Raw genomic sequence first — 15,130 nt, forward strand, 5'->3', positions numbered from 1 at the left:
ATTTGGAAAATAATATATGCAAGCATTCTGGATGTAATATTTATGTGCATTTTATAAGCAATATGTTTTCCTGTCATTTGTTTTCTGCTATCATATTGGGTAGAAAAATAAATTGAGACTACTGACTAAAATATATGAGAAACACTGACGAGTAGGAATTTTGATAGTTCAGTTAAAAATACTATTTTGTATGGCATCTTGCTCAGACTGTGCCAGCAGATTAGAGGCAACTGAAACAATAAATTTGAAAACTTCAGAAATGTAGCAATATATAGTTTTCAAGTATATTTACTGTTTGTGTAAAAGGTGTTTGTGTTGCATATATGCACACTCACATAATGTTTTATGTGGTCATGGTGGTGCAAAGAGATTGTTAATGAATTGTAATTTTGAGATTCAAAGGATTTGAAGAGAATGTGATTTTTGTAACTATTATGAAGGTGGTGGCTTAGTCACCAAGTCACATGCAACTCTTGCAACCCCATGAACTGTAGCCCACTAGACTCCTCTGTCCTTGGAGTTTCCTAGTGAAGAATATTGGCATGGGTTGCCATTTCCTTCTATCACAGATGTCCTGTTTCCTCTGTCTTTAATTTTTTGTCTTGGCTAAATTACCCTAATATGTTTGAAAAGATCAGGGTTTTAGAAATTCTTATTTATATTTTATAGATATTTTTATGTATAATTCATTCTTCCAAGTATTAGAAAAACAAAGGCCTTCATTAGATAAATCTTCATAATTTAACATAATTATTTTTAAACATGAAAATAATCTATGATAAATTCACAGTATTGGTTTCCTTACCTAATTCCCAGCTTGTTTGATGTAAGGAAATCCAATCAGTCCATCCTAAAGGAGACACAACTGAGCGACTGGACTGAACTGATACTCAAAATTACTTCTATACTAATAATAAACTCTAAAAATACTTAAAATCTTTCAAACATTATAGTTAAAAACATCTATTCATATTTTATACAAGAGATGCATTACTTTTATTCAATTTATAAATATAGTAAAACATTAATATTGGTCTAATTCTTTTTTTTTAACTTTTTATATCACCCTACTTATCCAAATCCAGAGTAACTAACTTTAAATAACTTAAAAATCTTTTCAAAACTTGAAGACATACTGAGTGAAACAAGCCAGTCTCAAAAGGGCAAATAACATAGATTTCTCTTGTATAAGTTATGTAGAGTAGTCAAATGTATAAACAGAAAGACTGGGGGAAAGGGAATGTGGGAAGTTAAAAAAGTCAAAAAGTTTTTTAGCCGTGCAATGAGATATACTATGACATTTCGTATATATTCAGTTCAAGAGTGATATGTGCCTTTTGCTGTAATACAGACTTCATTCTAAATGAAAAATGAAAGAGTACATGTATAACACTGAGCACTGACTTGGTGGATAATTATTATCTTAGCAAATGTTATCTTTTTTTAGTATGGGTGATAAATGTTTCGGAATGTCAAAAGAGCAATGTGAAATAATGCAAGTTTTAAATGAGTATGTTTATGATAGAATCAAATTACATACTTATTTTCCAATTGTATCATTCTAGGAGGAATTGTTGATAAGGATCTTCGTCACTACCTCAACTTACGATTTCAGAAGGGGTCTGTGGACCATGAACTTCAGCAAATCATTCGTGACAACCTCTACCTCCGCACGGTGCCATGTGAGTAACAGGCGGTGTTATTTTTTACTATAGTAACAGATAAATGTTCAGTTATATATTTATTGTTTAATTTAAAAGAGAAGTTAAATTTTACTGATTTTTTAAATGATAGACTTTTGGAGTAGACAATTTATTTGAGATATGGAAGTTATAAGTGCAAAAGCTTATAACTGCAGTTGTGTGATTTATGATGATGTCAGATCCAGAAGAGACTTGTGATTTTCAAGCTATAAAACCTAACTTACTTCTCAAGTTGATATTGAGAAATATTAGTTCTAGTCCATGATGTTGAAGATTTCAGTGTTTTGGGTAGAACTCCACACAGGGAGACAAAGAATGCAAATTCAATTCATTAGTTGAACAAGCTATTTTGTAGTTAGAATCTACACAGTAACTGCCAATATCATCATCGGTTTGCAGCAGAGAGGTCTTACAAGTTAAAAGGAAATAATGCATTGGAAAGTAAAAAATGTTCTGTAACTCTGAGAAAGTGATGACATTGAGTGCTGGGCAGAAATGTCTTGTATATAGCCTACAGAAATTCACAACCATCCCTGATTATGAGGAGGTGCTACTTCAAAAGAGAGGAATTGGTAAAATGATAAACTTCACAAATCAACTTTTTAGTACCTGCTTCAGTTAATTTGATAATCTTCTGTTTACTTTAGGACAACCCAAGGACTTTTCAAGCCAGATAATAGGTTATAAATAGGTATCAAAGTCAGTTTCTTTCAAGGTAGATTCTATGACCTTTGGAAATTTTCTAGTCTCTCTGGAAACTGATCAGTGGGTGTTGTTTATGTTCTTTCTTTGGTTTAGTTTTTGTTGTTAAGTTGCTAAGTCTTGTCTGACTCTTTGCAATCCCATGGACTGTAGCCCACCATGCTTCCCTGCCCGTGGGATTTCCCAGGCAAGAATACTGGAGTGATGAGTTGCCACTTCCTTCTCCAGGGCACAGTTTGAATCTGGGTCTACTGTGTTAGTAGGCAGATTCTTTGCCACTCAGTCACCAGGGAAGTCCTCCTTTTGTTTTAGTTTTGTTTTAAACTGTAATAAACTCAAAGATGGGGTCTCTGGAAGGTTGATATTAAAGAAAGAAAAACTTGGCTGGAATAGATGAAACAAATAAACCATATATGTAGTTTCTGGGATTGAACTACTAGAACTACATAGAAGGTATTGATTAAGGATGACTATACTGAAAAAATGAAAACACACAAAGAAGTAAAATGGATAATTCAGCATCCATTTAGCCTACACACATCTTAGGAAGGGTAGACACTTGCCATTGTTAGTACTAAATGCTCATCAAAACAAAAATGCCATGGCACCACTATCAGATATTCCTAGATGCAAATGCTTATCGATTGACATCCTGTCAGTCCAAATGCTACTTCTGTCAGTGGGTATTAGTTAAATGAATAGATTTTTGGACTCTTGCTTTAAAACTAGGAGTAGAGAAAAGTGCATTCTTGACCTTGTAAGTTTGACATTAGAGTGATGGGCAGAGGAAGATAGATTAAAGTAAGTGACTGAACTATTTATAAGGAAATGAGTGGATGCATTTTCAAAGCTGTGATGTTGTCAGTACAGACATGTGAATTTATCTTCTGTGACATGAAATAAAGGAGATCTGAAATACAGAATAAAGAATCCAGGTACTTTATTATATTTAAAAGCTGAGGAAGATAGATAAGAGGCTAACATTCAATAATACTTATAGTCCTTGCTAAGGTGATGACATAAATAAGAACTTGTAATTAAATGTGAAGATAATAGAAGTAAGTTTTGCATTAGTTCATTAACTTCCTAAATAAGTCATCTCTCTTTAGAGTACCCAAGAAATACTATGATGGAAAAATAAATATAGGAGTAAAATAACTAGGCTTATATGAGTAAACATAAAGGGGTTTGTGATATGATTTTTATACAAGGTCATAAATTCAATTAGAAATCCTTGAATAGCTCCTATAAAGGAGATGATTAGAAACTTAATGAATCTGAATATTATGATTGAACAATTTAGATTTGTAGCCAGTACTCCTAATATCCAATAATACCATTCACTAACAATGCTCTTAACTTGGCATAAAAGTGAAAAAAAGCATCTAAGACAGATGTGATTCTGATTTATATTATCTATGATTATTTTACACTGATGAACTGGATCTGGACAATCCACCAGCTTCACTCAGTATAACTTTTAATGAAATGTTCAGATATTTACAAAGAGTATGCAGCAAAGATGTGTCAATAGTGTGAAAAATTCAGCTGTTGTTTAGGAATTTATGTGTGGATTCAATATGTCAATTGAATTTGAGTATGGAGTGACATTCATTACATATTCTTTGGGTCAAGTAATTCTCATTGGTTTTCATGTATCCAGAACCATAATAATTAGGAACATATATACTGTGGAGCTTGTCTCTGCCTTTATTCATGTATTCATTAATATGATACCTCTTGTTTAATTTACTAACAGAAATAGGTCATGGAAACAAAATTATTCACTTCAAACTATGTTTGGGTGGTTTAATTTTTTATAAGGCAAAACTCAGTAATTCTGTTTACTACCACCACATTACTCCGCCATCACCAACTATAACAGTAAGAAAGGAGCAAAGTCTTGGAGCTGTATTTCCTAGGTGCCTAGTGAGTAAGAGAGAGTTCTAGGGTCAGGGCTACAGAGACTCCATCCTCTCTATGCACACAAATGTACTTGTCCAAATCTTAGTGTGAACAGTTTAGCTTTTTTACCTCCTTCTGAAGGACATCTGGACCTGGCTGCTGGCTGATTTCTGATCCAAACATAGGAGAGAGGTTGTCAATCTAACTTTCTACTGGGCCTTAATTATTGATGCATATAATGTAAAATCTCATCAGTCTGTTCTCTGCCCCATAAACAAGGGTTGACTGCATTTATCATTTTTATTTTGTATTCCCAGAACTTCATCTCTGAACATAATGTCTCAAAATATATGTTTTAAATCTGTGTCTCTAGGCATGGAAGGCAGGACTTGCGGAGATAAGACTATTCAGCATACGGTGAGCCTGAGTGCTTACTTATACTCACAGGCCCACACATACACGAGTACACACACACACACACACACACACACTCATGAGATCAGTTGATCATCTTCTAAATTGAATTATGTAGAAAAGATCCTTAGGAACTGACTGTATATTTTCTGTAGAATAAAAGCCAGTCATTTGATTCTTATCTATTAAAGACCTAACCTTGTACCCAAATGTACTTATATATTTAGTTGCTAACTGTACAATTTTTTTAGGATCTTCCCTGGTGGCTCAGATGGTAAAGAATCTGCCTGCAATGTGGGACACCCAGGTTCAATCCCTGGGTTGGGAAAATCCCCTGGAGAAGGGAATGGCAACCCACTCTAGTATTCTTGCCTGGAGAATCCCATGGACAGAATAGCCTGGTGGGCTACAGTGTATAGGTTGCAAAGAGTCGGACATGATTGAGCCACACACACACACACACACACACACACACACACACACACACTCATGAGATCAGTTCATCATTCTTTCAAATTGAATTATGTAGAAAAGATCCTTAGGAACTAACTCTATATTTTTTTGTAGAATAAAAGCCAGCCAGCCACCTGATTCATATCTATTAAAGACCTAACTTTGTACCTAAATGTACTTATGTATTTAGTTTTTATTTAATACTTAGGTATTAAGTATTTATGTATTTAGCTAACTGTACAATTTATTGGGGGATGGTAAATGTCTTAAGAGTATACTGGTATCCTAAAGTGAAACTTAAATTTTAGTTTTTAAATAATGAATACTAAAAATGACACTTTCAAACAATTAGATTTCAGGCTATATAGGTTTTAGGTAATAGAACTTCATGAGAAATGAGTAAATAATGATTAAACAAAACTGTTGTGATCTGGAATGTGAAAAATGTATATAAATGTAGATAAAGAACTCTAAAGAGTTTAGAGCATCCATCAAATGGGACTTCTATTCCTTTGATAGTATAGAAAAGACAATTTCAGAAGCACTAAGCTGGCAGCACCCATTAGAGATTAGATGAAATTGTTTAATTGAGTGTTAAGTGTACCTTGTTAAGGTAGCATGCATTGCCCTTATAGACTCAAAAGTATATGAGGAAAATGAGTGGAATCGAAACAAAAAACATTGGAAAATTTTCAAAATGGAGTTTTTTTTAAAACTCCATTTAAAAAATGGAGTTTATTTTAATATTCTACTGAGCATAATGATTGCATATCATTAACGAGTCTAAGCAACCATGATTGAATTGACTATGCTTTTTAAATATGAGAAAAATAATAATTTCCATTTATTGATGAAGTTCTGTTTTTTCTGTCCTTAATAATTATTATATATGTGAATTAATTTTTGAGGAAGGTATGAGCACAGATATAAATGGTGAATACTTTTTCCCTTATATCAGGTGACATGAGGAAAGGACTTCAATAACCAATTTTAGAAGTTTCAAAATGAAATGGAGGATAGTTAAAATTAAATTTCTCTCCTACTAACATACTTTGTCATTTGTTTTATTGGGAAATAGTTTAAATTTATCTGAAGTCAAAAGAAATATCAGTGTATATAAACCAGGTAAAAGACAGAAATCAATAAAACTAAAACTCTAAAACTCTTCCATAAAAAGGAAATAAAATGAAAATCATAAGTTTAAGATATGTAAGAAATTACTTTTATGGAAGAGCTGATTGAAGTATAACATGCAATGATGTTTGTACATATTTAAGCATTTTAAGTTAGTATAACTAAACTATGTTAAAAAGCATTTTAAAGATTAAAATTGTAAGGCTTTTAATACATTTTTTAAAATTCTCTGTTATATTAAATTATCTTTCATGTAAAAACAAATAGAAGCAGGCTCTTAAATGTTAGGGGTCTCTTTAAGAAGAACATTTACCAGCACAATGAAAGGTACAGCTATGCAGAGTCAATGTCCCTTTGCCCTAATTATAGTCTCATATAAGACTGTGGTCAGAGTTAACTATTGGAGAGAAGCAGGTGACCACATATCTATTAAAAAGTCTAGAATTAGGGCAGAAATTTCATGGGGATACTTCATAGGGAAAAAATTATTTTAATTCTTAAGCAAAAAATAAGTACTTTTAAAGCTTGTGGAAAATATGTGTTCTTATTCAACAAAGCAATATTTGTGTAGGCATGAATGAATATAATTACTCATAATTTGTGTCATGAAGGTATGGTTCTAAGCATATGGTAAGAAGTGAGAGTGGAATCAATCTATGGAATACCATAAAGCTAAAATCATCTTCTAACAACGAAGTGAAATTCTCTGAGTTTAAGGTAATCAAGAACATGATTAAGTACTCAGAATATCCTTAAGCAATATAGGCCTCTGTGCTGAGATGGTAAGTTGAACTGTAGGTAGACATGAGGGCATAGGACCAGAGATAGAAGGTCCAACTGTATTTTAAACCAATATATTGCAACAGCTGTATATTATACATCTGTTTCAAATTTAACTTTATTGTTTCAAATAAGAATCATCAATTTAGAATCTCTGTTCTGATGTTGTTTTTAGGATGTGACTCATGTTCTTTCACAATTATTTCAGAATCAAGTTCCAGATTTTTGTTTGAAAATGAATTTGTATTTGATTTTTTAAAATAGCCTACTTATATTTTGTGCTAAGTGTTGAGAAAAGAGTTATTAGAGAATAAATATGATTATTAGCCCTGTGGGCCAAAAGAGAAGGAAATCTGTAAATAAATGAAACTAAATTTCTTGAGAGATTTATAAACTTCCCCTGGAAATGTAGGTCAAAAGAAAAAAATTCAAAAGCTTCTGAGCAGTAGCAAATGTTCCAAAGTGTCTAGTCATTCAGATGTGTGCCTGACTGGTATATTTATTAAAAATGCGTTGTTGCTTTATAGAAAGTTATATTAGCTTTGCCCTCTCCCTCTTATCCCTGAGAATAGTAAGATCTATTTTCATGTCATATATGTGAAAATATCATGGATTTTCTTTCTTTTTTTTTTTTTTTTCATTGAGCAAAATGAATGCATTTTCCTGGTCACATAGTAACATTCATTGGTTTGGTTGACAGAATACACTGTAGGAGAGAAATGGCTTCAAAATGTGCTTAAAGTGGAAAGTCAGAGGATATTAAAAGGGATGGTATTGATTTACCCATTTGACACTACAGGGCAGTAGCTTTAGAATAAAGGAACATATCTGGCACAAAAGAAAAACAATAAACACCAGCAGTGAACAATGTTACTGATCTTCCAAACCACATATAATTCCCTTTGCCCTGACTTGATCACATCTTTTTGTGGTTATGACCCGATCTTTCTTCTTGGCTTTTTCTCTTTTGTTTTGTACTTCTCTTTTCTCTTCATAAGAGGAAGGCTTTCTATAGGAAATCTGGGTTTGTGGACCATGGCAGATAGCATGTATACTCTTAGGCTTCAGTGGTTTCAGCAGCTGCTCAAGGAAAAATTGGAGATAAGTGTGTAAAGCATTTTTCCACCTTCAAAAAAGCCAGTCAGTCATGTAAAATAGCTCACCTTCTGGGGAGCCCAGAATCTGCTCCCTGCAGACTTCAGAGTTGTAGCCCAGCTGGATATAAATCAGGTGTTCACTTCCTTGTATGCCTCTGCACTTTTTGAACAGAAAGAACTAGGACTCTTATCAGGTCAGACCTACCCAAGTTTTCAAAGTTGGCTGATGAATACTTAGGCTGTTGGATGATTATAGTAGCTGAGGGAAACTGATGACAGTGGACACTAATATTATTGCAGGACTTTAAGGTTGTAGGTTGTGGTACAGCACTCAATCTTAATTAACCAAAAGAACAATGAAAATAAAATACTAATTGTGATATCCTTATGTTTAGTACAATAGTCAGTCATTTGCACATCACAGTTTAGAATTGTTAGAGCATGATGAGTAGAAATAGCCCTTTGCTTTACCTATTTGGCAACATAGCACTATGGAAAGAGCATTCATCTAAGAATTGAGAGCCATTGGTTCTAGACTGGGCTCTGCCACTAACAATGGAACCTTGGCATAGGCTTTACCTTTGAGATTAAGGAGAGAGAGAGAGAGAGAAGGGAAGAGAATGAATTCTAATGGTTCTTTCTGCTCTAAAATGCCATGCTTTTCTGATTCTGCTGGCTTACTTTTCTTTATCGTTATTCAAATCAGTTCATCAAATTGGCTTAAATTATTCTGAGTATGTAATGCCCTCGATATTAAGCAGGTGTAAACAGCTTATGGAAACTAAAGATATATCAAATACAACAGAGACTTCAGGGAAAAATAAAGAGCTGAGTTTAAATTAGGTGCAGTTCTGGATAAAACTAGCCATGCATGTACTTTCAGATTTTTCTTTGAATGTTAAGGATGCCATCATAACTCTGATGTTCCTTGAAATCTGCCTTCATTATTCATGAATTCTGAAATACGGTGTATTCCTAGTAAGTTGTTGGGAAAATAAACATAATGAGAAATGCAAAGCTTTTAAAATCACTTTCTTTGAAATGTCTAATGATTTGACATGTGACATAAAGGCTTTTGAAGCTTTAGGTGTGTTGTTATAAAAACGTAATTGTAATCTTTATGATAATATGTTTAACATGAAATATAATGTCTTCTAATGTTAAACATTAATAAATGTCACTTATGCTGTTGAATGGCCTTTGGTGAATATCCAAATAGATCTAGCTAAAGGGAGATTAAATTAGTGCTCAGTGCAATCTTTACAGAACTATTTAAAAATGTAGGCAAGTCAGTAAGGTTTCTCACACAGAATAACTAAAAGAACACTGATGTAGGGTTGACAGTCAATTTAATTTAAAAATATAGGCGTAAATTCTGCCTCTCTTAGGCAAGTCAGATATTTAGAATAGGATCAATTCCCAGTTAGTTTTCCAGTATCTATTCCATGCTCTGTTACCTTTTCTACTTAAAGGCTAGCTTTCAGGAATGCTGTTTTTTGTGCATACAAAATTACAGGTATCTGCACCAGTTCTGTTGGAATGAAGACAGAGCTTCATCTGCTGCTCAAAACAATGAATTTGTAGGGATATATGATAAGTCTTACCTTGTCCTTCAAAAAAAGATTGAATTGAGGAGCTAACACCGAGCTATGCATATCTGTCCTTTCCCAGTTTTGGTAGGAATTCTAATTCTCTTTTTTCCTCTTTTTTTGATTTTTTTGAAACTAATAAAAAAAAAACTCTACTGATCAGTAAAGAAACTGAATATTTGTAGGAAGTCTATGACTTCATGTGTTGGATTCATCTTAGCATTTTCCAGTGGGGGAATGGTTGGTGATTCCCTAACCAGGACCAGCCCCAGGTATGAGACTCCATGAGCATCAACTAGAACAGTTCTTTTACTAAGCACTTCCTATGTGCAAAAAATATTTTTCATACATTATCTTAGAATTTTCTAAGAATCCATATAAAGTAAATGTTAATCCCATGTTTGAAGACAAATGGAGAAACTAAGGCTCCAAGTTTAAGCAATGATTTAGTAAGTCTGGAAGAAGAGGAATTCTGTCTCAGATGTATCTAGCTCCCAACCCACACTCTGAATGAGAGAACTCTCTAGCAAAAGCTCCAGGAAGACATGAACAATATAAGGGTGTTTCAAAGGGGTTCAGTCATGCTGTTGGAGTAGAAAAATAAGCAAAGAACTCTGCAGATCGACAAACAACCTAGTGAGCATGAATGAAGTTCCACAGGCTGATAGGTTCTCTGATGAGCATGAATGAAATTCTATCAGTAGAAAAGACATTTTTGCCAAATAAATAGAGACAGAAATTCCCACAATTAAAAAAAGTATATATATGGATAGTTATCAGGAAACTTTTCAAATTAACATCTATTGATTGGCTAGCTTCAGTTAGTTCTTTTCAACTAGACATTAGTCTCTTCATTGGCCATTTATCAATCAAGTATCAAATTGGTTTTTTAGCACATTCTTGCCAGAAATATTGGAATATAAAATATCTATGGGCAGAAAAATTAGTTGATAAGTGTATTATTCCCATAATTAAAACTGTTACCTTGTTATAGAGAGATCAAATATGGATTATCTAAAAACTTCTATTAATTTCTGAAGTTTGCTTCTAAAGCCTTACTTAACTAAGCACTTCTAGACCTTATATCTCCATTTCATACTCTGAATTCTAATCTAAATGTAAAATTCTAACTATATGGAACTCTATAAGTAGGTATTTATAAAAGTTCCCAGTTTCTCACCTTGGCATTTTACAAAAGCATTTCTTTTTTTTTTTTTTTGCAAACCAGTGTGAGGACAAGGGGTTGAGTGAGGAGAAAAGAATGAATTAACATTTACCAGATATCCACATACAAGGACTTTAATTATGTTGTTAATTTTGCAATCCTTAAAGTAATGTATTGTGGTTCCCATTTTTCAGACAGATCACAGCTACTAAGTGAGTAACAAGGAATCCAAGTGTCTAGGTCTGTCTAACACCAAGAACCATTTATGGGATGTATTATGTTAACTCCTTTGACTCTGATATCCCCTACAGTTCTGAAAAAACCTCAAGAAGCCAAGAATGTAAAAGATTGCTTGGTGTATATCTCCATTTTTAATCTGATGTTTCCCATAAAGGCAGAAAAAATGTTGAGAATAGATAGTGCATTATACAAGGTCTTTAAATCACACAATTATTCCCATAGCCATTGTACAGGCACCCCACTAGTCATTCCTCCAAAGGCTCCAGAAAGACCAAGATCAGTAGCAGATTATTATTCAACATCAGCAATGTTGTTGAATAATAACGCCTTCTCCTGTTCTGGAGATAACCAGAACAGAGACAACATGGTTATTTAGTTTGGCATTCATAACACTTTAATGGGGAAAATGGCCCTTCTCCTGTTGAAGAGAAGTGCTACATTCCCTTCATAGCAGAACTGTTACCCACTCATTTAGCTGTCACATGCAGCCCAGTGCAGTGACAGCTTCTCAGATCCTGAATCCTCCAATGAGCCAAGCATTGGTACATGGTGACACAACTTGGTACAATTTGTTTGATCCTTTCACCAGGAACACATGAAATTGAGAGATCCACATGTGTTCACCAATCTTCCCTGGTTTCAGGGTAAATGCCCAGATTCTGACTCAAAGGATCCAGGATAATACCCACGATAATATCTGGTGTCAACTGAGCATTGTAAACTATTGAGAAGCCAGTGAGTGGTAAGCCAAGCTTATATTCTGTCCAGCTTTCATTCTCTTTTTATTGCTTTCAGTGTCAAAGACTTTTTTCTAATCCATTAAGCAAAATAATGTATAATGTGTCCTTTAGGGTTCAGTCCAGGAAATAAAGATATGTAAGTTATTTTCAAAAGGAAGAGATTTAGAAATGTAGTTGTTTAGAAAACTGCTGAAAAAATTAGAGAAGAGGGTTGCAGGATAGATCCTCAGGAATAATACTCAAACAATACACTGCCCTACCAGGGTAACTGCTACTTCTGAGGGCTGTGGCTATGATTCATAAATCCAGAATTAAGAAATTTCATGAAGCCAGAATTGATAAATCTCGAAGTTTCACAAAGGCACTATTCAGAAATTGCTACTATGGCTGCAATCACCACTTAACATTTGAGAATCTGGAAAGTGGACAGCGGAACGCTCCTGCAGAAAACATCATATCTCTAAGACCTTTTGGTATGAAGGAAAATATCACCTTTAAGCATTTTTGTTTTCTGTAATAACCCAACAGGCATACAGTATCAGTGTCTTAAACTTATTATTTTTAAAAGACTACTCTAAATTTTTAAATCCTTTTTGATGAATCTGTAGTTGCTGCTGCTGCTACCAAGTCACTTCAGTCATGTCCGACTCGGCTGCCATCTATGGGGTCACACAGAGAATCTGTAGTTGAACACTTGCAATTTAAATAATTGCATTCAGAGGTTAGTGAAAAAATTTATAGAACATTTTTATATAGTGTTTTTATTCTCTACTTATATCTAAGCTCCTAAAGATTTGTTAACAGTAAGCTAACTGTCTATTTAAATACCAAGGAAATTCATTTGTTTTTTTAGAAAAACAGGAGACATAAACATTATCAGTATATTCTAGATTTAATCTACTCTACTTATAAAATGAAACACTTTAAATGTGTATCAAAATCATTGTTCATTTTTTATTCGCAATCTTATTATTAAAAATATGAATATGACACTAACAAACTTTAGTTCATAATTATATTTCTCACATGAAAAAGCAATTGACAAAACTTGCTTTCAGAACATAATTTAAACTTAGAGCAAGAAAAGGAATCTTAATTAAAAATGAGAAGTTGAATACATTATTTGAAGCACTACAGAAAATTAATCACAGTTTGAAAAATGTAGAACAATATCAGCATTAAGTGGCATAGCATCTGTGATCACAGGTCAACATTGGCAGCTTTTTGTGAGTTGCACCATCATTTCTTTACTACAAAGCTTATTAAGGAATAATACTGTGACTCTTTTGGTAAAATAAAATGTAAGAAAAATGTTTATAATAGGAAAATATGACTCAGTACAACTGGCAAACCAATTTTTGTATTTGTATTTCAGCCAGTATGTTGACCTAATATTAGTTTTGGAAAAAAAATACATCTGGTTCCCAGATATAAATATAAAAATTTAATTTCAATTTCTGTAGGTTGGATGTTATTTTCCTTCTGAATATGGCTCTATTCACAAAAATTATCTTCCAGATTCATTAGTTGTAAAAGTGTGATTGTTAATTCAAAGTGTCATCAACATACCTGATAACCTATTAAAATTAAAGAGAGTAAAAATTTATAAACTTTCATGTATTGTAACTTATTTTAATTCAATTCAACTAACATTGAGAGCTGTAATGTATGTATGACCAGCTGGGTACTGGGAATATGAAATGACTAAAACACAGATCAAGAGAAGAAAGCAGGAATAAGAAGAAAGGAAAACCAAAAATCATGGCCAGTCCCTGAAGTACTACAGGTTTTCTTGGATTACCTTTTGATAGTACACTTAGTTAATCATTTCTAGTTAGAGACACACATTTTTGTCCAGAGGATAAATCTCAATCTTCCAGAATCTTTAAACAAAGCCCTTAGGCTGGGAACAAAGGATCAATGGCTTCTTCAGTGTAAGCCTGGTGGATAAGAGAGGCTCAGGTAATGAGAGAGACTTTTGTAATGATCCATCCTTGTCCAGGAAGCCTAAAGCTGATATCAAGCACATGGCCTATTAGTTCCTGACTTTCTCTTCATTATGAAGAAAGGGTAGTGAGGTTCAGCAGGTTAATAAGTAGCCCAAGATCACTGAGCTTATAATTGTGAGAGTAATTTTTCATTGTAAATTAGTACATGGGCTTCCCAATTTTTATTATGATGTGTGTTATCAGTGCTTGATTTCCTTTCGTATTGACCAAAGTGATGATTCTCCAGACTTTCACAGTTAGGGACTAGATTTTGTGCGTGTGTGTGTATGTGTGTGTACACATATATTTATATATAGTTTGTTTGGGACATACCACACTGCATGTGGGATCTTAGTTCCTTCTGCTGCTGTACTTAGTTGCTGAGTCATGTCTGACTCCTTCTGACCCTTTGTATTGTAGCCCGCCAAGTTCCTCAGTTCATGGGATTTTTCAGGCAAGAATATTGGAGTTGGTTGCCTTTTCCTCGTCTGGAAGATCTTCCTGCCCAAAGGATTGAACCCATGTCTCCTGCATTAAAGGCAGATTCTTTACCCCTGAACCATCGGGGAAGCCTCTTAGTTCCTTGAAGTGAAGTGAAAATCACTCAGTCATGTCTGACTCTGTGACCCTGTGGACTATACAGTCCATGGAATTTTCCAGGCCAGAATGCTGGAGTGGGTAGCCTTTCCCTTCTCCAGGGATCGAACCCAGGTCTCCCACATTGCAGGTGGATTCTTTACCAGCTAAGCCACAAAGAAAGCTCAAGAATATTGGGGTGGGTAGTCTATTCCTAATCTCTGGTTGCTATTTGGATCAGTGCAATCTGGAGTGAAGCTATTAGTATGTAGGCTGGAAACATTGGTATTTCAACAACACTTCATGTGAGGTCCCAGCCAGTCACTCAGTATCACACACACATACTCCCCAAATCCCTTCATATGTGAAGGCAGAAGGAAAAGATTTAGAGTGTAGGCAAACCATCATAGAACGAGATAGGTTTGAAATCTAGGACACAGGCATAAAAGCTCCCACTGCTGAGGGTACATGGAAGGATGAAAAGATGCATTCAGAATCAATTACATGTTATGATTTTTATTTTCAATCTAGGATACTGAGATCAATCTCAAATTCATAGCCTGTAACAGCTTTGAAGGGCATGCCTCTAGGATTTTCTTTTCTTCCAAGCCCCATTGCACTATCATGTCTTCCATCAACCCTGA

The 15,130-nt window shown here is 34.1% G+C and overlaps 1 protein-coding gene across 12 annotated transcripts in view; it reads left to right on the plus strand.

Annotated features, from left to right (window-relative positions):
* The window catches only part of MAGI2 (membrane associated guanylate kinase, WW and PDZ domain containing 2), a 1,471,158-nt gene that overhangs the window by 412,959 nt on the left and 1,043,069 nt on the right, over positions 1-15,130 (plus strand). For all 12 annotated transcript variants that reach the window (XM_061413833.1, XM_061413837.1, XM_061413836.1 and 9 more), the window contains exon 2: positions 1,566-1,682. In XM_061413833.1, coding sequence (XP_061269817.1) covers positions 1,566-1,682 — 117 coding nt within the window. The remainder of the gene's footprint in view (positions 1-1,565; positions 1,683-15,130) is intronic.

This window comes from Bos javanicus, chromosome 4 (assembly GCF_032452875.1).
Source record: "Bos javanicus breed banteng chromosome 4, ARS-OSU_banteng_1.0, whole genome shotgun sequence".
Taxonomy (NCBI): Eukaryota; Metazoa; Chordata; class Mammalia; order Artiodactyla; family Bovidae; genus Bos; species Bos javanicus.